The sequence below is a fragment of the Mus musculus genome, chromosome 13 (assembly GCF_000001635.26).
Source record: "Mus musculus strain C57BL/6J chromosome 13, GRCm38.p6 C57BL/6J".
In the NCBI taxonomy this organism is placed as follows: Eukaryota; Metazoa; Chordata; class Mammalia; order Rodentia; family Muridae; genus Mus; species Mus musculus.
The window spans coordinates 8,801,115-8,826,923 of record NC_000079.6 but is presented as its reverse complement, the minus strand read 5'-3'; the positions used below and the strand labels follow the sequence as shown (position 1 = coordinate 8,826,923).

The 25,809-nt window shown below is 41.9% G+C and overlaps 1 protein-coding gene across 7 annotated transcripts in view; it reads left to right on the top strand.

The window, feature by feature from the left end:
* The window catches only part of Wdr37 (WD repeat domain 37), a 69,135-nt gene extending 45,177 nt beyond the window's left edge, over nucleotides 1–23,958 (top strand). For 3 of the 7 annotated variants that reach the window (XM_006516470.3, XM_006516469.3, XM_006516471.4), the window contains 3 exons: nucleotides 6,379–6,513; nucleotides 6,947–7,061; nucleotides 20,978–23,930. In XM_006516470.3, the coding sequence (XP_006516533.1) occupies nucleotides 6,379–6,513; nucleotides 6,947–7,061; nucleotides 20,978–21,109 (382 nt within the window). In that variant the 3' untranslated portion in view covers nucleotides 21,110–23,930. Of the gene's footprint in view, nucleotides 1–6,378; nucleotides 6,514–6,946; nucleotides 7,062–20,977 lie in introns of all 7 variants that reach the window. The other 4 variants (NM_001039388.2, NM_172445.3, XR_382013.3 and 1 more) reach the window with 3 other exon arrangements.
* The last annotated feature ends 1,851 nt before the right edge of the window (nucleotides 23,959–25,809 follow it).

Genomic DNA, 25,809 nt, shown 5'->3' with positions numbered 1-25,809 from the left:
CTGCCATTCCCTACCAGTCAGCAGTGCTGGGCCCCTTGAAGGCCTATGTAACGCAGAGGATGGCATGGTGGCTATCTTTAGCAAGTTGATTGGCCTAGAGGTGTCACTTATGTGATATCTGAGCCTTAGCTTAAGAGTATGTGTTAACCTCAGCTTGATGAATATGAGTAGTAGCTTTCCCATCGCAGAGCTTCAGTCAGCTCCCTTCCCTGTCCCTGTGGCAGCTACATCTGAAGGTGGGTGGTGGATGGACACGCATTGCTTTTCTAGGTTGGAGAGCAGTTCTAGAAATTTCTTCCAGCAGTCTGTTGTATGGTCGCACTGGGGCTGATTGCCTATGGTGGAACTGTCATGATTGAAAAGGATGGAGGGTTTTGATGTCTGTAGAGTGGTTGCCTCTCAAGTATTAGCCGTCCAGCAACCAGAAGTAGACAGGGAGAATTTCCCAGGTGCTGGAAAGTACTCAGCTGTTTTCTTGGCTTGCTCTCTTTAAAGAATTCCTATATGTTACAGAGTTGTGATAATAACTCATTCTGAACTTTTTTTGTGGGCTTGTACTTTTGAAACAGTCTCACTTGTATGTAGCCTAGGCTGAACTGTACTTAATTATGTATCACAGTCTAGCTTCAAACTTTTGGTAACCCTCTTGCCCCATCTTTTGAATTATGGGACAAACTGCCATGCCTAATTTCATTCTGAACTTTAAAAATGTCCCTTTAAAAGTGACATTTTATTTTCCATCTTTCTTCCTTGCCTAAGCATAGAACTCATTCATGGGTCCTTCTTGACACCATCTTGTTATTCTCTTAGCCTTCTCAGTGAGAGGCAGAGTCAAATAAGTGTACCTTGCTTTAGGGTATTCCTACAAATTTGTTGGTAGCATCTATTTCTGTCTGTGGGAAGTTGTAATAACTGTTCTATACATACATAGTATGCATTCATATAGATAGACACATTGTACTCTACCACCTCTGAGAGGTTTCTCACCGTGTCTGGAGCTTATTTCTTCCTGTGGCTCAAGATGTAGCTAGCTGCTTTCAGCTCACACAGCATACTCAGTATTGGATGGGTAGAAATAACCCCTCAAGTTGGGATTCATTTTGGTCAGCTTCCTTGTTTGGGGGATGAGGGCCTTTCTCAGGCCCTGGAACAGCCACTGCTGACCCAGGACTGGGTGCCAGTACCCACCTGGCCCACTCTGCTGTGCGGTGCCACTAGCGACTTCTGTTTATTCAAGCAGGAGTGATTTTTGTTTTTGTCGTTTGAGGTTTTTGCTAATCTATTAATATTTAAGAGTAAAGAAACTTACAGTATACTGTAGTGGCTTCACTTTCTCTCTTTCTAATGAATAAATCTTGTCTGCACTACATTAAGATGCTTATTTTGTGTCCTGTGCATGTGTATATGTGTGAGCACGAGAGGGCGCTCCCATGTGTCAGAGGTCACCTTGACAGTCAGTTCTCCTTCCACCATTGGGTTCTGGGGATAGGCTTGGTGGCAAGTGCCTTTTCAATTTCCAGCCATCGCATCTGCCAAAGCATTATATTAGGCTAAAAGTTGTTATAAAATGTAATTTATAATACTTCAACAAATAGAACCTCAAAATTTTTATATATAAAAATGAATTTATAATATCTGCTTTTGAGATGTTGGTCACTGTTAATTGACAGTCAGTATCTTGGGTCCAGAAAATAAGTGGAAAGTTAAATAGTTAAAAACCAAGGGAGGCCACTTCTCACCAAGTTCAAACAATACATTTATTGCCACTTTCTTTAAAATTACCAATATAATTACAAATATTCTAAATTACTTTAAAAAAAGAGATTTATTTATTTATTTTTATTTATGAAAACACTGTTGCTGTCTTCAAACACACCAGAAAAGGGCACCAGATCCCGTTACAGATGGTTGTGAGCCACCGTGTGGTTGCTGGGTATTGAACTCATAACTCCTAGAAGAGCAGCCAGTGCTCTTAGCTGCTGAACCATCTCACCAGCCCTCTAAACTACTTTAGAATAAAATAAAACACTCTATACAATGTTTTTTAAGTCAGAAAGACCAGATTTCAAGAAACACTGGATTGCCCCTTGATATTGGAAGAATGCCATTATAGTATGATTTTTTTTTTACCCCCCTGAGGTCACTTTTCACTAAGTTTAAACAATGTATTTGTTGCTAATTTCTTTAAAGTTATCAATATAATTAAAAATATTCTAAACTCAAAATGTTTTTAAGTCAGAAAGACAAGATTTCAAGAAGGCAAATAAGTGTTGACATTTGGTGTTGCACAAATAATATTATTGTATGAAGCCTTTGGCTTTTTGTGACAGTTTCTCTGTGTAGTCCTGGCTGTCCTGGAACTCACTCTGTAGACCAGGCTGGCCTCCAACTCCTAGATTTATCTGCCTCCACTTCCTGAGTGCTGGGATTAAAGGTGTGCGCCACCACTGCCTGGCTTATTGTATGAAGCTTAGTATTTTAACTGCTTAGTAATAATTTAAAATAGATCTGTGTTCTTAAACTGATGTTTGTGAGCTATCAGTTGTGTTCTGGGAACCGAGTCTGGGTCCTCTGCAAGAGCAACAAGTTCTCTTAACTGCTGAGCCATCTCTCCAGCTCCATGTACATTTCTTTTAAAATAATTTTGAAATTATGATATAATTAAAATATATCATTTCCCCTTCTTTTTCCACCAAATCTTCTTAGGTACCCTTCTTTGTTCTTCAAATTCATGACCTCTCTATTTATTTATTTATTTTTAAAGATTTATTTATTATTACATGTAAATACACTGTCGCTGTCTTAAGGCACACTAGAAGAGGGCATCAGATATCATTACGGATGGTTGTGAGCCACCATGTGGTTGCTTGGATTTGAACTCAGAACCTTCGAAAGAGCAGTCAGTGCTCTTAACCGCTGAGCCATCTCACCAGCCCCCCCCTTTTAATTAATTGTTATATGTACATATTTTACATCCACAAAACAACTCCCAAAAGATGTTAAGGGGATTAGGGAATTTGCTATGAGATGTTCTCCTAATAGTGTCAGAAGCTATAAGTCTCATCAACATGGCCGCCTAAACACGAGCTGAACAAGGGCAGCAGCAGACGTGCTAAAGTGGACAGAGGAAAAACCTCATCCCTTTGACAGATGGATTATGTGTGCGGGAACACAGAAGCCTGTCTGCTGATAGGGAGTGTCCTGTACAATTGTGTTTCCACGTAGGGACTGCGTACTGTCTGTAACCACCGGATCTCCTGCTCCACAGATACAGAAGGGTTCTTTTGTAGGAACTTACATTTAAGAAAAAGGGTGGGGGGACGGGATGGCAACCTGGTAGTTGGCTTTTGAGAAGATGCCAGAGAAGCACAGTGCATTAGCATTTCATGGTCCAGCATTTTCCACATCATATATTTTTTTTTTTCTTAGCTGTGAAATTTCAGCAGATTGTTATGCAAAACAGTTTTGTGTCTCTGTGTGACTGGGAAGACAGCTGTTAGTCCTAATGAGGAGTGCTAGCATTACAGTATTTCCGTTGATTGAGACCCACGGAGGGAGCAGAATGTTCCAGATCAGGCAGTGGTGTGCGGTGAGAAGGTACCATACTGTCAGCTGGAAGTACATGCTCGGCTGCTCCCCACGACAAGATAAATGAGTTTTGCTGGAGTTTGGCAGAGTCGGAAGCTTTTCCAGTGAGTGGTTGTAGTTCACTAGCCTCCCTGTGGGACCCATGGTCCAAGGGTGCCTTTAAAACTACTGCCTCTTTGCCAGGTTTTTCTTTTGATGTCCTACAATACCTGTCAGGATTGTGATTTATTAAGAACCTAATGTCTTCTAGCATTTCATTAACATAGGGTCAGATGATCTTTTGTTGGGGCTTTTTTCTCTTTGTATTAATTGAGCAAGATGCTAGCTGAAATTTAACTTGGCCAAAACCTCCTAGAATATACTGCAAACAGTAGTCAGTGGATGTCTTTACCTGATGCTTTTCAAATCTCTGGCAGTATAAAAAGATTTTTAAATGTTCCTGTAACCTTTGCTACACTTCATTTAAAGTCAGGCCCTATGCTGTTATTTATTTAAGTAAAGAATCTATGGGGCTGGAGAGATCCTCTTCCAGGGGCAGACTTCAGTTCCCAGCACGCACATGGCCGCTCACAGCTGACTGTAATACTAGTTCTAGGAGGTATGATACCCTCACACAGACATACACACAGACAAAACACCAATGCATATAAAATAAAATTAATCATCAGATGATACAGAGAGGTCAATCATGATTTACAGGTTTGTCTATATGTCTGTTTCTCCCGGTATCATATATTTCTGTGTATTATGTGTTGTTTATGCCCCATCCAGACATAGTGCAGTGTTTCTAACGCAGGTGGTTTTGCAAGTCATTGATTGTCACATGTAGGGAGGAGGTACCCACTGGCCTCAGATGAGTGGAAGGAGGAAAGCTGCTGTACTTCTCAGTGTCCAGCATACCCACCGTCAGACGGTAATTCCATCCAGTGCCAGTTCTAGTTGAGTAATTGGCACGGGCAAAATTATGTTGCTGATGCCAGTGCCATGGCAAAGCTTGTCTTGCATAAGGCAAGGTGTACTAATGTGAAAATAGTTTTGCAAACCCAGTGTTTGTCCTGGTTGTGTTCTGGGGCCTCAGTGGTGTACTGTAGGTTTTTTGTCAGGTCTTGTTGAAAACCTTTTGGTTCTTAGTAGCTACACTGGTGGTGGTGTTTAAAATCCTTGATTAATGTAGTAGAACTTAAGACTTAATTAGAACTTAGCTGTGCCTATTCAAATTAATAGAGTTTTCATAAATTGGACCTAGTGACTGATTGGATTCCTATAATGAGCCTAAATAGAACATGAAATCACATCTTGGTACAGGTTGTGGGACAGGACCAAGTATCATTTAAATTGGAATATCTGAGTTCCAAGTAGTTAATGTGTAAATGTAGGATACAGAAACAAAGCTTTTTTTTTTTTGCAAATTAATGATTTATGGGAATAAAAAGACATCATAACTAAGCTTACCTGATTGTCATCTTGTAAGGTAACATGTGAGTGGTGAGCCTTCACATGGAAGGGATGGCCATGGGTTTTGTATCAGTGGGAGACAGCTGTAGAGGCGAGGATAGAGTCTTGAGAGACTCCTGCATTGGCATCTTTGAATCTGCTAATTTGGGCGTTTGGAATCAGGTAGTGTTGTGCTTTGTGTACCAATCCTGGGGAGATTAGATATTAAAACATTAACCAACATACATAGCCACATTGTACCAGGCAGGAAGCAAGACCTGCAAAGTCCTACTGCAGAGATGCATGGTAAGATGGAGACTCACCTACATGAAGTCAAAACAGTAGCATTCCCTGGAAGTATTCCTACATGATGTGCCAGGTCACATTTTAAAGGATGGACTATCAGCCCTTAATTCCTGGGAAGTGGGCTTGTATCATAAGTCTCTTACAGAACTTTCCAGTGAAGAGAGGTGATTGTGTTGAGGTGTTTATCCTTCAGGTACCATTTTATCATTTTAGTCCTTTCTCCACAAGTGGTTGGTGACTTTGGTTTGAAAGGAAGGGCTGCATCACACATAAACCCAGCAGGCCATGACCACTTCTCACCGAGATGACTTTCCTAGTGACTGGTGGAGGTGGTGGTGTGTGCACACTCTTTAGGCTGCAGGTCAACATTCTAGTATCTTTGTCACTCAATTGCTCTTCACCTTAGTTTTTGAGACCAATTCTTTCACTGGATCTGGAGTTCACAGATTTCAGAAGACTTGGTGGCTAGCATTCCAGGAATCCTCCAGTCTCTGCCCTCTCAGGCCTAGGATTACACGCTGCCATGCCTGGCTTTTTAGATGGGATCTGGGGACTGAACTTGGGACCTAGTGCTTGTGTGGCAAATATTTTACTGACAGAGCTATCTCATGGGTGTATCTTAATGTCAGTTGAACTTTGCCACTTGTGAATTACCCAGTGTTTCCCATAACTCGTGTGTTTTGATTGAATTGGAAGTTATAGTTTGAGTAGATTTAATTATTTAATTCATCCCACCAGACATTTGCCAGGCTGTTTAATCTATATTTTTCTAGTAATGTCTTGCTGGGCTGTCGAGGATGATAGGACAGAGTAGACAGTGCATTCTCCTCCTCTGTTGGCACGTAAAGCCGGGGTCTTTATTTAACATATTTACAAGGAGAGTTTAAGAAATAGACACAGGCTTGCAGAGTAGAGGACACTGTAAACTTGCACATCCCCAATCTCCTTGCCCTCTGTTGCTCCCTCTGGATGCAAAACTTTGTGCGCTGTGGGAGGGCGTTTGGTACATCCTGAACTCTAACTACTGATGTGTCTAACCTTTACCTGTAGCACTGTGACCTCTGCTGTGTTCACTGTGGGAGACAACGTCGTTTCAGGCAGTGATGACCGCACAGTAAAAGTCTGGGATTTAAAAAATATGAGATCTCCAATTGCGACAATTCGTACAGACTCTGCCATTAATAGGTAAGGGTTGATTGTAATTTCTTGTCTTGTTTGGGCATACAGCTTTTGGGAAGAGAGTTCAACCTCCTGGGGAAATATATTTTATTCTCTTCTTATGTGATTTCAGTATCTGTAACTACTTAAACTTACTCAGTGTGTAGTATGGCAGTGTAGAAAGACAAGAGTCGGAAAAGACCTTTGGTAGCCAGATGTTTTAGGGCTTTGTTAACTGAGAGGCTCTGTGTGCTATTGGACCATGTGACTGTATTGTACGCGTGTGTGGAGTCACTTGTGATCTGGCAGTTAAGTGTGCCATGAGCTTTTGTCCAGTGTCATAGGCAGACTTCCCATGTGGTTTACTCACTTAGTTTGTCTTGAAATGAATTATTTTCTGTAAATTCAAAATACTACACTGTCAGTTTTATACAAACTTGTTTCTTTGTCTTTTTTGTAGGATCAATGTGTGTGTTGGCCAAAAAATCATAGCCCTCCCCCATGACAACCGGCAAGTGCGATTGTTTGATATGTCGGGAGTGAGGCTAGCACGGCTTCCCCGGAGCAGCCGACAGGTATTGTGTTCGTTATGAACAGCAAAGGAGAATTTGTAGTATCAGTAGTGCCTCAGAGAAATACAAACAGACCACATTAAACTATTTAGAAGACATAAAAATTTAACTTTAGCAAGTGTTTCATGAGATGATGAGCTAGTCATAGATTGGTGGGAAGTCCTGGAGATGGGATACCTACCTCTACCTCCGACCAGAGAAACATCTTCCTATGGTGGGGTATCACCAGAAATAGAAACTGTTTTCCGTATAAGTTAGGGAATTATTCCTTGCTACCATCAGACGTGAGATACAGGAGTTTGGTGGATGCTTTTGCCTGTTGTGTTCATCTCATCCCCTAGTGCCTGCATTCACGGCTCCAGTTTAGCCCAGCAGGATCAGAATGTATCCAAGGAACACCTAGTCCTGGTGCCTTAAAGCAGGCCCTTGGATGACTTCTTGATGCTCTGTGAAGTGGGGGCTGGGGCCTCAGCTTATACTATGTGGGTTAGGGGCTGGGGCCTCACCTTGTAGTATGTGAGTTGATAAGTAGTGGAGGCAGAGTTCTTTTGGCTGTGTGTTTAACTGAGATCCCAAAGCACAGTATCTTAGTTGGGGGTTACCATTGTTGTGATGAAACACTAAGACCAAACCAACTTGGGGAGGAAAGGTTTTATTTGGCTTGTATTCCATATCACTGTTCATCATGGAAGCAAGTCAGGACAGGAATTCAAGCAGGACAGGAACCTAGGGGCAGGAGCTGATGTAGAGGCCATGAAGGGGTGCTGCCTCCTGGCTTGCTCCTCAGGGCTTGCTCAGCTCAGGTTTCTTACAGAACCTAGGACTAGCAGCCCAGGGGTGAAACCACCCAAACCATGCTGGACTACTTCAGCTCAATCACTATGAAAGACAACTAGCTGTGTCTTATGGAGACATTTTCTCAGATCAATCGGTTTCCTTCTTTCAGATGACTCTTGTCAAGTGTTATGTCAAGTTGACATAAACTAGCCAGGACACTAGTCATTCTGCTCTTTTTCCCTTTGGCTCTTAATGCCACTGTAAGGTCTGATGAGTCAGCCAGTATGGTCTGTTAGTGGATCTGTTCCCTGGTCCCTCCAGCTCACTTGTCTGTTTGCACATACACGCATCCTTTGAGCATTGCTTGCATACCTTACACCATTCATCTGTTGCTGTCTGTTGGCTGTATTTCTTTTGATTCCTCCATGTTGATATGACTCCCACTTCATCGCGTAATACTTCAGAGTACAGTTCACAAGCCAGCTCTGGACCAGTGTGTCCTGCAAACCCTGAACACTAGGATGAGTTTGGAGAGCAGTGTGTAGAGTGCCGATGGTGGGGTAGCTCTCTCTGGATGGCACACTAGTTCCAAGCATGGCAGTCCTTCCAGCAGCGGTGTCTCAGCCACTCTGTCACCAGTCACAACAGTACGCTGCCTACGTTAATGTGATCTTTTGGTTCTTTGAGCACACACTGTAGGGAGATGCTCATCAAAGAAGAGTGAAAACATTTCATTTTCCTACAAGGTCACAAAGTGCCTGCCCACCAAAAGGTTTTTCTTTTTTTGGGGATTGTTTGATTTAATTATTTTAATTATTTATATCCCAAATCTTGTCCCCCCTCCCAGAGTTCTTTACCTCATCTCCTCTCTCCTTTGCCTCTGAGAGGGTACCCATCCCCCCACCCCCGGCTAGAATCTCCCTTTCCTGGGACATCAAGGGACATCCTCTACAGGATTAGGCACATTCTCTCCCACTGAGGCCAGACAAAGCAGTTCTCTGCTGCATATGTGCCTGGGGCCTCAGACCAACCCATTCATGCTCTTTGGTTGGTGGCTTAGTCTCCTGGACTCCCAGGGGTCCAGGTTAGTTGGCACTGTTGGTCTTCCTATGGGGTTGCCATCCTCTTCAGCTCCTTCAATCCTTCCCCTAACTCTTCCATTGGGGTCCCTGACCACAGTCCGAAGTTTGGCTGTAAGTATCTGCCTCAGTCTCAGTCAGCTGCTGGTAGATCCTCTTAGGACAGTCATGTTAAGCTCCTGTCTGCAAGCACAGCATGGCATCAGCAATAGTGTTGGGGTTTGGTGCCTGCCCATGGGATAGATCCCAAGTTGGGCTGGTCACTGGTTGGCCATTTCTTCAGTCTCTGTTCCATTTTTGTCCCTGCATTTCTTTTAGACAGGAACAGTTCTTTTAGACAGGAACAGTTCTTAGTCAGATATTTTGAAGGTAGGTGGGTAGCCCCATCTTGCTACTGGGGACCCTGTTTCACTACTGGAGGTGGTCTCTTCAGGTTCTGTTTCCTCACTGTTAGGCATTTTGGGTAAGGTCCTAGGAGCCTCTCATATACCAGGTCTCTGGGATTTTCTAGAGGTTCCCCCATACTCCCTGTCCCCCACCACTGACAGCTGCACATTTCTATTCATTCTCCTAGCCCTCTCAGCTTCTGTGTTGTCTTCCCCCATACATGATCCTGCCCCCCTTCTCCCCTATCCCTTCCCTCTCCCACCGAAGTCCCTCCCTTCTGCCTCCCATGATTATTTTGTTCCGCCTTCTAAGTGGGATTTAAGTACTTCTTGTTTAACTTCTTAGGGTCTGTGGGGAGTATTCTGCACTTTTTAGTTAATACCTACTTATCAATGAGTACATACCATACCATGCATGTCCTTTTGGGTCTAGGCTACCTCACTCTGGATGAGTGCCTGCAAATTTCATGTTGTCCTCATTTTTAATAGCTGAATAGTATTGTATTGTGTAAATGAACCACATTTTCTGTATCCATTATTTGATTGAGGGACATCTGGGTTGCTTTCAGTTTATGGCTATTACAAGTAAGGCTGCTATGAAAATCGTGGTTTGTGGTATGGTGGAGCATCTTTGCGGTATACGCCCAAGAGTGGTATACCAGGTCTTCAGGTAGAACTCTTTCCTTTTCTGAGGAACTGTTAGATGGATTTCCAGAGTGGTTGTACAAGTTTGCAATCCTACCAGCAATGGAGGAGTGTTCCTCTTTCTCCACATCCTCTCCAACTTCTGCTGTTTCTTGAGTTTTTGATCTTAGCCATTCTGTGATTGATGTGAGGTGGAATCTTAGGGTCGTTTTGATTTGTATTTCCCTGATAACTAAGTATGTTATACATTTCTTTAAGTGCTTCTCTGCCATTCAAGATTCCTCTGTTGTGAATTCTCTGTTTAGTTCTGTACCTCACTTTTTAATTCATTTATTTGGGTTTTTGAAGTCTAACTTACTGAGTTCTTCATATATTTTGAATATTAGCCTTCTGTTGGATATAAGGTTAGTGAAGATCTTTTCCCAATCTGTAGGTTGTTGTTTTGTAATCTTAGCCAAAATCAGGGTAAGACAAGGTTGCCCACTTTCCCTATCTAATCAAATACATCTTCCTATATTTGAAGTTCTAGCTAGAGCAATAAGACAACAGAAGGATATCAAAGGGATACAAATTAGAAAGAAGAAGTCAAGCTATCACTATTTGTAGATGATATGATAATATACTTAAGCAACCCCCAAAATTCTGCCAGAGAATTCCTATATAAACAACTTTAGCAAAGTGGCTGGATATAAAATTAAATCAAACAAATCAGTAGCCTTCCTTATACAAATAATAAATCGGCTGAGAAAGAAATTAGAGAAATGACACCCTTCACAATTGCCAGAAATTCTATAAAATATCTTGGTGTAACACTAATCAAGCAAGTGAAAGATCTGTATGACAAGAACTTCAAGTCCCTGTAGAAAGAAATTGAAGACCTCAGAAGATGGAAAGATCTCCTGTGCTCATGGATCGGTAGGATTAACATAGTGAAAATGGCCATCTAACCAAAAGCAATCTACAGATTCAATGCAATCCCCATCAGAATTCCAATATAAGTCTTTTTTTTTTTTTCGGTTTTTTTTTTCCTGTTTTTTTTTAGGTATTTAACTCATTTACATTTCCAATGCTATACCAAAAGTCCCCCATATCCACCCACCCCCACTCCCCTGCCCACCCACTCCCCCTTTTTGGCCCTGGTATTCCCCTGTACTGGGGCATATAAAGTTTGCAAGTCCAATGGGCCTCTCTTTCCAGTGATGGCCGACTAGGCCATCTTTTGATATATATGCAGCTAGAGTCAAGAGCTCCGGGGTACTGGTTAGCTCATAATGTTGTTCCACCTATAGGGTTGCAGATCCCTTTAGCTCCTTGGCTACTTTCTCTAGCTCCTCCATTGGGAGCCCTATGATCCATCCATTAGCTGACTGTGAGCATCCACTTCTGTGTTTGCTGGGCCCCGGCATAGTCTCACAAGAGACAGCTACATCTGCGTCCTTTCAATAAAATCTTGCTAGTGTATGCAATGGTGTCAGCGTTTGGATGCTGATTATGGGGTGGATCCCTGGCTATGGCAGTCTCTACATGGTCCATCCTTTCATCTCAGCTCCAAACTCCGTCTCTGTAACTCCATCCATGGGTGTTTTGTTCCCAAATCTAAGGAGGGGCATAGTGTCCACACTTCAGTCTTCATTCTCCTTGAGTTTCATGTGTTTAGCAAATTATATCTTATATCTTGGGTATCCTAGGTTTGGGGCTAATATCCACTTATCAGTGAATACATATTGTGTGAGTTTCTTTGTGAATGTGTTACCTCACTCAGGATGATGCCCTCCAGGTCCATCCATTTGGCTAGGAATTTCATAAATTCATTCTTTTTAATAGCTGAGTAGTACTCCATTGTGTAGATGTACCACATTTTCTGTATCCATTCCTCTGTTGAGGGGCATCTAGGTTCTTTCCAGCTTCTGGCTATTATAAATAAGGCTGCTATGAACATAGTGGAGCATGTGTCCTTCTTACCTGTTGGGGCATCTTCTGGATATATGCCCAGGAGAGGTATTGCTGGATCCTCCGGTAGTACTATGTCCAGTTTTCTGAGGAACCGCCAGACTGATTTCCAGAGTGGTTGTACAAGCCTGCACTCCCACCAACAATGGAGGAGTGTTCCTCTTTCTCCACATCCTCGCCAGCATCTGCTGTCACCTGAATTTTTGATCTTAGCCATTCTGACTGGTGTGAGGTGGAATCTCAGGGTTGTTTTGATTTGCATTTCCCTGATGATTAAGGATGTTGAACATTTTTTCAAGTGCTTCTCTGCCATTCGGTATTCCTCAGGTGAGAATTCTTTGTTCAGTTCTGAGCCCCATTTTTTAATGGGGTTATTTGATTTTCTGAAGTCCACCTTCTTGAGTTCTTTATATATGTTGGATATTAGTCCCCTATCTGATTTAGGATAGGTAAAGATCCTTTCCCAATCTGTTGGTGGTCTTTTTGTCTTATTGACGGTGTCTTTTGCCTTGCAGAAACTTTGGAGTTTCATTAGGTCCCATTTGTCGATTCTCGATCTTACAGCACAAGCCATTGCTGTTCTGTTCAGGAATTTTTCCCCTGTGCCCATATCTTCAAGGCTTTTCCCCACTTTCTCCTCTATAAGTTTCAGTGTCTCTGGTTTTATGTGAAGTTCCTTGATCCACTTAGATTTGACCTTAGTACAAGGAGATAAGTATGGATCGATTCGCATTCTTCTACACGATAACAACCAGTTGTGCCAGCACCAATTGTTGAAAATGCTGTCTTTCTTCCACTGGATGGTTTTAGCTCCCTTGTCGAAGATCAAGTGACCATAGGTGTGTGGGTTCATTTCTGGATCTTCAATTCTATTCCATTGGTCTACTTGTCTGTCTCTATACCAGTACCATGCAGTTTTTATCACAATTGCTCTGTAGTAAAGCTTTAGGTCTGGCATGGTGATTCCGCCAGAAGTTCTTTTATCCTTGAGATGACTTTTTGCTATCCTAGGTTTTTTGTTATTCCAGACAAATTTGCAAATTGCTCCTTCCAATTCGTTGAAGAATTGAGTTGGAATTTTGATGGGGATTGCATTGAATCTGTAGATTGCTTTTGGCAAGATAGCCATTTTTACAATGTTGATCCTGCCAATCCATGAGCATGGGAGATCTTTCCATCTTCTGAGATCTTCTTTAATTTCTTTCTTCAGAGATTTGAAGTTTTTATCATACAGATCTTTCACCTCCTTAGTTAGAGTCACGCCAAGATATTTTATATTATTTGTGACTATTGAGAAGGGTGTTGTTTCCCTAATTTCTTTCTCAGCCTGTTTATTCTTTGTATAGAGAAAGGCCATTGACTTGTTTGAGTTTATTTTATATCCAGCTACTTCACCGAAGCTGTTTATCAGGTTTAGGAGTTCTCTGGTAGAATTTTTAGGGTCACTTATATATACTATCATATCATCTGCAAAAAGTGATATTTTGACTTCCTCTTTTCCAGTTTGTATCCCCTTGATCTCCTTTTGTTGTCGAATTGCTCTGGCTAATACTTCAAGTACTATGTTGAAAAGGTAGGGAGAAAGTGGGCAGCCTTGTCTAGTCCCTGATTTTAGTGGGATTGCTTCCAGCTTCTCTCCATTTACTTTGATGTTGGCTACTGGTTTGCTGTAGATTGCTTTTATCATGTTTAGGTATGGGCCTTGAATTCCTGATCTTTCCAAAACTTTTATCATGAATGGGTGTTGGATCTTGTCAAATGCTTTTTCTGCATCTAACGAGATGATCATGTGGTTTTTGTCTTTGAGTTTGTTTATATAATGGATTACATTGATGGATTTTCGTATATTAAACCATCCCTGCATCCCTGGAATAAAACCTACTTGGTCAGGATGGATGATTGCTTTAATGTGTTCTTGGATTCGGTTAGCGAGAATTTTATTGAGGATTTTTGCATCGATATTCATAAGAGAAATTGGTCTGAAGTTCTCTATCTTTGTTGGATCTTTCTGTGGTTTAGGTATCAGAGTAATAGTGGCTTCATAAAATGAGTTGGGTAGAGTACCTTCTACTTCTATTTTGTGAAATAGTTTGTGCAGAATTGGAATTAGATCTTCTTTGAAGGTCTGATAGAACTCTGCACTAAACCCATCTGGTCCTGGGCTTTTTTTGGTTGAGAGACTATTAATAACTGCTTCTATTTCTTTAGGTGATATGGGACTGTTTAGATGGTCAACTTGATCCTGATTCAACTTTGGTACCTGGTATCTGTCCAGAAATTTGTCCATTTCGTCCAGGTTTTCCAGTTTTGTTGAGTATAGCCTTTTGTAGAAGGATCTGATGGTGTTTTGGATTTCTTCAGGATCTGTTGTTATGTCTCCCTTTTCATTTCTGATTTTGTTAATTAGGATTTTGTCCCTGTGCCCTTTAGTGAGTCTAGCTAAGGGTTTATCTATCTTGTTGATTTTCTCAAAGAACCAACTCCTCGTTTGGTTAATTCTTTGAATAGTTCTTCTTGTTTCCACTTGGTTGATTTCACCCCTGAGTTTGATTATTTCCTGCCGTCTACTCCTCTTGGGTGAATTTGCTTCCTTTTTTTCTAGGGCTTTTAGATGTGTTGTCAAGCTGCTAGTATGTGCTGTCTCCCGTTTCTTCTTGGAGGCACTCAGCGCTATGAGTTTCCCTCTTAGAAATGCTTTCATTGTGTCCCATAGGTTTGGGTACGTTGTGGCTTCATTTTCATTAAACTCTAAAAAGTCTTTAATTTCTTTCTTTATTCCTTCCTTGACCAAGGTATCATTGAGAAGAGTGTTATTCAGTTTCCACGTGTATGTTGGCTTTCCATTATTTATGTTGTTATTGAAGATCAGTCTTAGGCCATGGTGGTCTGATAGGATACATGGGACAATTTCAATATTTTTGTATCTATTGAGGCCTGTTTTGTGACCAATTATATGGTCAATTTTGGAGAAGGTCCCGTGAGGTGCTGAGAAGAAGGTATATCCTTTTGTTTTAGGATAAAATGTTCTGTAGATATCTGTCAGGTCCATTTGTTTCATAACTTCTGTTAGTTTCACTGTGTCCCTGTTTAGTTTCTGTTTCCACGATCTGTCCTTTGAAGAAAGTGGTGTGTTGAAGTCTCCCACTATTATTGTGTGAGGTGCAATGTATGCTTTGAGCTTTACTAAAGTGTCTCTAATGAATGTGGCTGCCCTTGCATTTGGTGCGTAGATATTCAGAATTGAGAGTTCCTCTTGGAGGATTTTACCTTTGATGAGTATGAAGTGTCCCTCCTTGTCTTTTTTGATAACTTTGGGTTGGAAGTCGATTTTATCCGATATTAAAATGGCTACTCCAGCTTGTTTCTTCAGTCCATTTGCTTGGAAAATTGTTTTCCAGCCTTTCACTCTGAGGTAGTGTCTGTCTTTTTCCCTGAGATGGGTTTCCTGTAAGCAGCAGAATGTTGGGTCCTGTTTGTGTAGCCAGTCTGTTAGTCTATGTCTTTTTATTGGGGAATTGAGTCCATTGATATTAAGAGATATTAAGGAAAAGTAATTGTTGCTCCCTTTTATTTTTGTTGTTAGAGTTGGCATTCTGTTCTTGTGGCTGTCTTCTTTTTGGTTTGTTGAATGATTACTTTCTTGGTTGTTCTAGGGCGTGATTTCCGTCCTTGTATTGCTTCTTTTCTGTTATTATCCTTTGAAGGGCTGGATTCGTGGAAAGGTATTGTGTGAACTTGGTTTTGTCGTGGAATACTTTGGTTTCTCCATCTATGGTAATTGAGAGTTTGGCCGGGTATAGTAGCCTGGGCTGGCATTTGTGTTCTCTTAGTGTCTGTATAACATCTGTCCAGGCTCTTCTGGCTTTCATAGTCTCTGGTGAAAAGTCTGGTGTAATTCTGATAGGCCTTCCTTTATATGTTACTTGACCTTTCTCCCTTACTGCTTTTAATATTCTATCTTTATTTAGTGCATTTGTTGTTCTGATTATTATGTGTCGGGAGGAATTTCTTTTCTGGTCCAGTCTATTTGGAGTTCTGTATGCTTCTTGTATGATCATGGGCATCTCTTTTTTTATGTTTGGGAAGTTTTCTTCTATTATTTTGTTGAAGATATTAGCTGGCCCTTTAAGTTGAAAATCTTCATTCTCATCAATTCCTATTATCCGTAGGTTTGGTCTTCTCATTGTGTCCTGGATTACCTGGATGTTTTGAGTTAGGATCCTTTTGCATTTTGTATTTTCTTTGACTGTTGTGTCGATGTTCTCTATGGAATCTTCTGCACCTGAGATTCTCTCTTCCATTTCTTGTATTCTGTTGCTGATGCTCGCATCTATGGTTCCAGATCTCTTTCCTAGGGTTTCTATCTCCAGCGTTGCCTCGCTTTGGGTTTTCTTTATTGTGTCTACTTCCCCTTTTAGTTCTAGTATGGTTTTGTTCATTTCCATCACCTGTTTGGCTGTGTTTTCCTGCTTTTCTTTAAGAGCCTGTAACTCTTTAGCAGTGCTCTCCTGTAAATCTTTAAGTGACTTATGAAAGTCCTTCTTGATGTCCTCTATCATCATCATGAGAAATGTTTTTAAATCTGGGTCTAGATTTTCGGTTGTGTTGGGGTGCCCAGGACTAGGTGGGGTGGGAGTGCTGCGTTCTGATGATGGTGAGTGGTCTTGATTTCTGTTAGTAGGATTCTTATGTTTGCCTTTCGCCATCTGGTAATCTCTGAAGCTAGCTGTTTTAGTTGTCACTGTTAAGAGCTTGTTCTTCAGGTGACTCTGTTAGCCTCTATGAGCAGACCTGGAGGGTAGCACTCTCCTTAGTTTCAGTGGGCAGAGTATTCTCTGCAGGCAAGCTCTCTTCTTGCTAGGCAGGTACCCAGATATCTGGTGTTCGAACCAGACTCCTGGCAGAAGTTGTGTTCCACTCACTAGAGGTCTTAGGATCACGTGTGGAATCCTGTGTGGGCCCTTGCGGGTGTCAGGCGACTCAGCTGGCAAGGTAGCCGGGGCTCGAGTGGAGTGGAAGGGGTTTGTGCCCCAGATCAAGCCCGGGTAGCCTGCTTCCCTATGTACCGCAGTGATTGGATTGGGGTAGGCGCTGTGTTCCACTCACCAGAGGTCTTAGGGTCCCGTGGGGAGTCCCGTGTGGGCCCTTGCGGGTGTTGGGCAAGACTCTGCTGTCAAGGTAGCCCGGGGCTCGAGTCTCGAGTCGAGCGGAAGGGACTTGTGCCCCAGATCAGGCCCGGGTAGCCTGCTTCCCTATGTACAGCAGTCTCAAGTTCCGCGCGATTGGATTGGGGCAGGCACTGTGATCCACTCACCAGAGTCTTAGGGTCCCGTGGGGAGTCCCGTGTGGACCCTTGCGGGTGTTGGGCAAGACTCTGCTGGCAAGGTAGCCCGGGGCTCGAGTCTCGAGTCGAGCGGAAGGGACTTGTGCCCCAGATCAGGCCCGGGTAGCCTGCTTCCCTATGTACCGCAGTCTCAAGTTCCGCGCGATTGAATTGGGGCAGGCACTGTGATCCACTCACCAGAGGTCTTAGGGTCCCGTGGGGAGTCCCGTGTGGACCCTTGCGGGTGTTGGGCAAGACTCTGCTGGCAAGGTAGCCCGGGGCTCGAGTCTCGAGTCGAGCGGAAGGGACTTGTGCCCCAGATCAGGCCCGGGTAGCCTGCTTCCCTATGTACCGCAGTCTCAAGTTCCGCGCGATTGGATTGGGGCAGGCACTGTGATCCACTCACCAGAGGTCTTAGGGTCCCGTGGGGAGTCCCGTGTGGACCCTTGCGGGTGTTGGGCAAGACTCTGCTGGCAAGGTAGCCCGGGGCTCGAGTCTCGAGTCGAGCGGAAGGGACTTGTGCCCCAGATCAGGCCCGGGTAGCCTGCTTCCCTATGTACCGCAGTCTCAAGTTCCGCGCGATTGAATTGGGGCAGGCACTGTGATCCACTCACCAGAGGTCTTAGGGTCCCGTGGGGAGTCCCGTGTGGACCCTTGCGGGTGTTGGGCAAGACTCTGCTGGCAAGGTAGCCCGGGGCTCGAGTCTCGAGTCGAGCGGAAGGGACTTGTGCCCCAGATCAGGCCCGGGTAGCCTGCTTCCCTATGTACCGCAGTCTCAAGTTCCGCGCGATTGGATTGGGGCAGGCACTGTGATCCACTCACCAGAGGTCTTAGGGTCCCGTGGGGAGTCCCGTGTGGACCCTTGCGGGTGTTGGGCAAGACTCTGCTGGCAAGGTAGCCCGGGGCTCGAGTCTCGAGTCGAGCGGAAGGGACTTGTGCCCCAGATCAGGCCCGGGTAGCCTGCTTCCCTATGTACCGCAGTCTCAAGTTCCGCGCGATTGGATTGGGGCAGGCACTGTGGTCCACTCACCAGAGGTCTTAGGGTCCCGTGGGGAGTCCCGTGTGGACCCTTGCGGGTGTTGGGCAAGACTCTGCTGGCAAGGTAGCCCGGGGCTCGAGTCTCGAGTCGAGCGGAAGGGCTTTTCCTGTTTTTTTGAGACAGGGTTTCTCTGTGTAGCCCAGTGTCAAAACTCTTATCTGTAGACCAGGCTGACCTCGAACTCAGAAATCTGTCTGCCACTGCCTCCCAAGTGCTGGGATTAAAGGCGTGCACCACCACTGCCCAGTTCCAATACAAGTCTTAACAGACACGGAAAGACCAATTCTCAATTTTCATGTGGAAAAGCAAAAAACCCAGGATAGTGAAAACAATTCTTAACAATAAAAAGATCCTCTGGGATCACTATCTCTGACCTCAAGCAGTACTACAGAGCAATTGTGATTACCAAAACCCCACATGGTATTGGTACAGAGACAGCCAGGTAGATCAATGCAATTGAATTGAAGACCCAGAAATAAAACCATAAACCAAGGACATTTGGATCTTTGACAAAGAAGCCAAAACAGTACAAGGAAAAAAGAAAGTATCTTCAACAAATGGTGCTGGTCTAACTGGCAGTCTGCATGTAGAAGGATGCAAATTGATCTATATTTATCACCCTGCACAAAGCTCAATTCTGCTTGGATCAAGGACCTCAACATAAAACCAGATATACTAAATCCAATAGAAGAGAAAGTAGGAAATAGCTTCAAACCAAAGTTTTAATCATACATTCAGCACGGTGGACTATTCATGTGTGTCCTAGAATTCCTATTGCTATATAAAGAATGCCTTTGTGATGAGACTGATGACAGTGTGTGTTACTTCATTATTCTGATGATTTTTTTTCCTCAAGAAAGTAAGGTCTTCTAAGTTGATCTTAGTGGTCCTAGTTCTATGTAGAAAATTCCATGTAGAATTATCTGTAAAATATTCAGGTTTGCTGGAATTAGAGAAACTTTTTTTTTTGGCTTGGGTTTATTCTTTCTTATAACAATATGTGAAATAGGTTTCTTTTAAGACTAATGAGTAACATAACTTCATTTTAGACCTGTAATACTTCTTCAAATAAGTGTAATTTTAGTATAATAGCCTTACAGCTAGACAGTGCTGGCATCCTCTTGTAGCTGCTTTCACCTGACTAGTTTTAAAAACAGAAAACCAAAATGAGCTTGTATGGGAAGCTTGTTTTCTTTACTACTGGGTTTCAAACCTGGAGTTCTCACTTTTGCTAAGTTTTTGTTCTACCACTAGTCACAGTGTTGTATTAAGTTGCCTGGACTGGCATCAACTTGGACCCTCCTCCCTGAGCCCGCTAAAGTAGCTATACAGGTGTGCATGCCACATGTCCAGTTGAAAGGACAGCAACTTTAAAATATTTTATTTTGGGGATAGTGTAGGATGCATGCTATGAGGACTGTTAAGAGCTGCAGGGTCAAAAGGCCCTGAGGTCCAGTGCTTTCTGATCTATAGGTTTGCAGATATGATGGGATCCCTGTGGCTTGTAATGAAAGGATGCCTGTTGTGACTATCCACAGTAGTGCTGAGTGCTCAGCTCTGTGTTAGGGGACCATCCCCTTCTCTGGGTACTTGATGCTCTGACCACATGATGTGCCGACATTCCCCTTTCCTCTTCAGTCAGTCTTGCCAAACAAGTGTGGCTCTCAGCGCCTCCCTTGGTAGCTCTTAGCCAAATGGCCATTTCCTTTTACCCATTTGTCCAGTACCTATTTTCAGTATTCTGTGAAAATACTCTCCACTTATCTTTTAAGTAGTTCTGTACTAAGGCATGGCTTTATTGCCAACTAATGGATGTAGATGTGATTTCTTCCAAAAATGAAAACAAACTCTTAGCAAATAATCAATGAAAGACACCTTCATAATAGACCTGTCACACAGATTTTTTTTTTTAATAGTTAGGTTTTTGCAGCATGGTTGAGTTCCCTGTATGTATAAACATTATTTATATTGAATGTTTTTACAGTAGAACATCTTATCCTGCCCTTGCTAAGTAGTTCTTTTACTTGATAAATACCTGTCATTTTCACTCAATTCTTATGCTTTATTGTATAATAACCGTAGCATATTAGAGCTATTGTATTAATTTATGGGTAATTCCTGATGTGTAGTGTATAGACATTCTAAGTGTTAGGCATTATTTAACTGCTCAAATATTTGTGTCTACACAGTGTATCACACTGTAAGTTTTGTAAACTATTTTGTAGTAATTTCTTTCAACATTTTGATATTTAATTAGAAATTTTGAGGGTTAAATCATTTCTTATTTTTGTTTCATCTTTTAACACATATATATTTAGGTTTTTTTTATTATTATTGGAAGTATTTACTAAATGATATTTGAAGTCTTTGAGTAAATTTGGTTTTGTGTCTGAAAATGTGTCTTCTGGCTTCATTTGTTCATTTAAAAATTTCAAAGTGATCATCTTTGTGTGTATGACTACAAGCTTATTCATCTTCTCAGAAGACTAGTCATGACTTTTGGTATGCGCTCCCCCATTCACTCCCCCATTCCAGTGGTACACAGTGCTCTACTAGCTTGGCTCTGAAAGCCTTTTACCCTGTGTAGTAGGTGTCAGCTCCCTTGAGTCACAGGTGCTTACATTACATTATTCATTTAAGGAATGTAGCTATCATGGTGCAAGTGTTAAATTTTGTTTCAGAAATAATGCATTAATTTTGTTTTGTGTGTTCCTTCCTAGGGTCACAGACGAATGGTGTGCTGCTCAGCGTGGAGTGAAGACCACCCCATATGCAATCTATTTACCTGTGGGTTCGATAGGCAAGCTATTGGGTGGAACATCAATATTCCTGCACTGTTACAAGAAAAATAAGTCACTGATGTTCCTTAGCTCCAAGTTTGCCATGGACTTTTGATTCATGCAGGCTCTTCTGCATATTAATCAGCCATTATAGTGAGAGTTTGACCCTGGGAAGGGTGCCTTGTATATGTTCTTTTCACATTGTGCCCAGCTTGCATGAAGTGTACAGAGAGATGTGTGATTCTGTTTTTTATTTTTGTCTTGTGTATAATGGCATCCTCTGGTCAGTAGAAGTGAAGCTCACTCCATGTAGCATACAAAATGCTTTGAGTTGTTGAAGCTGACAGATGAGCAGTAGGGCATTACATTACATTGTATGAATCAAATGTGAACTGTGTGTCTATTGTGAGGCATAAACAGTCTGTTACATTGTCTGGAGTAACTAGACATAACTACCTTGTCCTGGGAAGACTGCAGAGCTCATTTGCATTGGCTAGCACGAGGCAGGACTGACAGATTTCATTCTTACTTGGTTTATGTGAAGTTGTAGAACGTGCTGTTGTGTAATTTCATTTCGACTCTTGACTTCTGTTCCGGTCCTGTAAAAGAAACCTGGATTTGCAACGTTTTGTGCAGAATTTCTTTTGAGAAGAAAATGTTTCTGCTATTTTGTAGAAAATGATTTCAATCTCTTGAGGTCTCATACAAGCAAATTTTAAAATACGATTATTCTAATCATCGATTTTAGACATTAAACAGAATTCAAAGCACTTTAATTTATAGCTGTGGTTATAAACAGTTTTTAGAAGTTTCAAATGATTTATCCATTGAATGTGACTTGATCTTTATACAAAGGCCCTTCTACCTGAAGACAAAATATTATTTATTTTCTACATCTTTGGTTTTCATATTTCTAAATGGGTTCACTTCCTTGGTGGTGTTTGGAGAGCCAAGAATGCAAATAAATGAGCACTACCTCAAAATAAATATTGGGAAACCTTTGGAGTCTCACTGCTGCATGGATAAAGCACTTGATTTAAAGCTGGATTATTGAATTCAAGGCAGAAGGCAAGAAAGACAACCGCACCCTATGTAGCTTGCAGGTGAAAGGCTCTCTAGGTAGCCTGGGAAGGTGATAGCCGTGGCAGACAGTTATATAGGCAACCAGAAGCGCTTGTCTTGAACAGCTTGGATACCTCTCAGTGCCAGTCTTTCTACTGCACGAGTGAGCCTTTTGTTCTCTCCTTCTAGACATCACTGTTCATCTGATGTTTGTAAGTTTGTGTTTCATACAGAGTTACAGTTTTGATAAAGAGACATCTCAGTTACTGCCCCTAAGGCATTAATCCTTTCCATACCGCCCTACGGAGAGTGACCATTTAGGGAGAAGAGAAGAGGTAATACACTGTTATGGTCACCCCCCCCCCCCAACCCCAACCCCTGGCTTTCTCGTTGGGTGGCATAGGAGGGCACCTGAACTCTAGTAAGTGGTAGGAAGTTTGGTATAAGATGTCTAATGTGCATAGAACATTTGGGTGGCATAGGAGGGCACCTGAACTCTAGTAAGTGGTAGGAAGTTTGGTATAAGATGTCTAATGTGCATAGAACATTTGGGTGGCACTTTCCAGGAGTGAGAACTTGGTTATTGACATCTTTGACTTGGGCACCAAAGTTGCTGATCTTAGGAACTTCGTATCTGACTCGTTAGAAAGATTCTTTGAGTAATTTTGTTTTTGCAACTTTAAAAAAAAAAAAAACATTGTATTTTTAAAGTTTGACCGTTTCTGATCACGAGTCTCACTGTGGTGTATTTGAGAGCTGAGTCCGGCTGGTCACTGTAGTTGATTAAAATGTTAGAGCCAGCTCTGGCTGTCTTGAATGTATTTTGCTTGATGGTGGAATACTGTGTGACGATGATCCTGGTGGACTGCTTGACTTTACAGCCACGCAGGGTTTCCATACCCCTCCATTCCACTCTGTTCACAGAGTTGTTCATGTCAGTGGCAAGCCATGTTCTTATGTTCTTTGCATCTTAATCCCAAAGTCTAGGTATAGTTAGGAACATTGAAAAAATGTATGCAAATACAAACAGCAAAATCAAACATAGGACCTACCAGACACAATTTTGGAGCTTTAAAAAGTCTTTATTGGTGATCATCGACTTGTATACAAACTAGTGTCCTTCACTGCCAATGGCTGCTTATTTTCTTTGGCTAACTGGAGGGACGAGCCTCTGACATAGACATGAGGCTCCCCACGCATTTCCACGAGGGCAGAAGACGCTAATGGTGCTCGATGAGAGTACTCAGGGGCAGATGTGACTTACATTAACTGCTGTTTGTCGTCTGTCCTCACCCCGTTGCTGCTGTGAGCACAGTGTTATCTTTAAGAGTCTGTGATTGGCATGGGCTTGAGCTCATGAATGTGTGTAGGCCTTGTACGTGTGGCTAAGGATATGTCATGCTATCAGCCACAGCTAATCTTATATTAGAAATAGTGTTTGGAATTAGGAACACTATTATGTGCTGGAGTGTCCAGAATTTCATTTAATAATGGAGGGGAAATATGTGGTTACTAAATGTGCATTAATATAAAATTTCCCAAGAGATTTGTTGGACAGAAATATCCCTGCCCTCACCATAACTGAAGCATACCAGTTTTTGTAGAGTCAAAAAAGCTGTACATATTTGGGAATCTGAAGACTATGTAAATCATTTGTTACTTAAATCTGTGAAAAAAGGTTTTATTTTGTTTTGTTTTATTTTTGAGGGAAAAGTGCATTTATAAGTGTTCTGTGGAATCAGTTATCTTTACTGTGTTGATGTAACTGTTTGTAAATGTTCAGTGTCTTCATTGAAATACGAAGTTCATTAAAACATTTGTGTTCCATAATTACTATTATAAAGGTTTGTGTTATTGGGAGTCTTGTGTTCTTACTCCTCCCCTCAGATGTTACTTTGTGAAGCATTGTTGAGTTAGAGAAATATCATAGCTGTCCAGAAATTGAGTGAATTGTAAAACCCAGTTATATTTTTTATCCTTTTATTTTGCAATGGGAAACTAGCATAGATTTTTGTTTTTTGCTAATATTTAGGATTTAAAAAAAATTTTTTAAAACTGTGAACATTTCAATTATGCACAAAGAGCATGGGCCATGTTCTGGAAAGGAACTGAAAATGAAGTCATGAAGGCTGCAAGATTTAAATTTAGCTTCATTAAAATCGCTTTTGTTAAGCAGCTTTGGTCAAAATTCGTGAGCTCCATTGTGTCTCAGTAGTTAATAGTGTTTGCTGCTCTTTTAGAAGACTAGAATTTGGTTCCCAGCACCCACATCTGGGAGCTCTCAACTATCTGTAACTCTAGCTCCAGTGGATCTAATAAACTCTTCTGGCCTCCTTGGAAAGCACACACACACACACACACACACACACACACCACATTAAAATAATACAAAGTAGTCATTCAGTCCATCAGTAACCATCGAAGGTAGTGTTAAAGGAAAGACGTGCGCGCGCGCGCACGTGCGTGTGTGTGTGTGTGTGTGTGTGCGCGCGCGCGCGTGTGCTTATATAACTGAATATGTCAAAAAGAGTAGTCAATCAAAATTCATTAACCATGCTATAAAGGATTAAGGAAATTATATTAAAAGCAAAGGGATTTTTGCTTATTTTAAGTAAAATAATGGGTTTCATTCATTGCAAGACATTGTAAAAACAAGTGAGGTGAAAATCAGTAGTCACAACATAAGAGGATGCTAAATCAGGGTTGTATATGTCAACAGGAGAAATGGAAACTGGGCAGCAGGTAAGAATGGGAATGTCAGACGACTAATAAGGTGGGGAGACCAGGGAACAGGAGTGAGGCCAGTCCTTAGATTGAAGGATCTGCTAAGGATATTGAACTTTTACATATTGTTGGCTGGGATAGGAAATACTGCAGTGACTGGAAAATTGTATGCTACAGTGTTTCTCTTCAGAATCCAGCAGTCACAAGGTGAAAACATCTGTGGGGCAGGCATATATAAGTGATGCTAAGTCTACACTGTGGAATATTACTATCAGTTATAAACGCAAGGAACCACACATGGTTACCGTGCCATTTTTGGTCTTTGGACCCTTATGGCGAGTGAAAATGTAGCCCATTAAAGACAAAAGATGAAACCATCCATCCATCCATCCATCCATCCATCCATCCATCCATCCATCCATCCATCCATCCATCCATCTATCTATCTATCTATCTATCTATCTATCTATCTATCTATCTATCTACCTGTCACAATTATACAACTGTCTGTCATCACATAGGAACAAAAAATGCAAAATTTAGTCTGACATTTTCTGGGCTGGCATGGTCAGGGTAGGAAGGCAGAGAATCAAATAGGGAAAGCTCGGGCTTTGCAAGTTCCATGCTTAATTTGTATAAAGACAAGTTTTAACAAGTATGCGTGCATGCATGCACATGTTGTGGCGCATGTGTGGAGGTCAAAGGACGCCTTTGTGGAGTAGGCTTTCTCTTTATGCTCATGTAGCTGGTTGGGATTGATCTCTGGTGGCCAGGCTCACTCACTAAGTGCTTTTGGCTGCTGAGCCATATCGCTGCTCCCATCTTTAAGGATGCTAAGAACACAAATCTTGGTGTTTCAGTTTTTCATAATTCATAACAAATGTAATATTCCTTAAGTCTATCATAATAGTATATAATTAAGAGTATTTTTAAAATTAAAAAGATGTGTACTATTTCAACTGTATGTAAAATGAATGCTGATACTT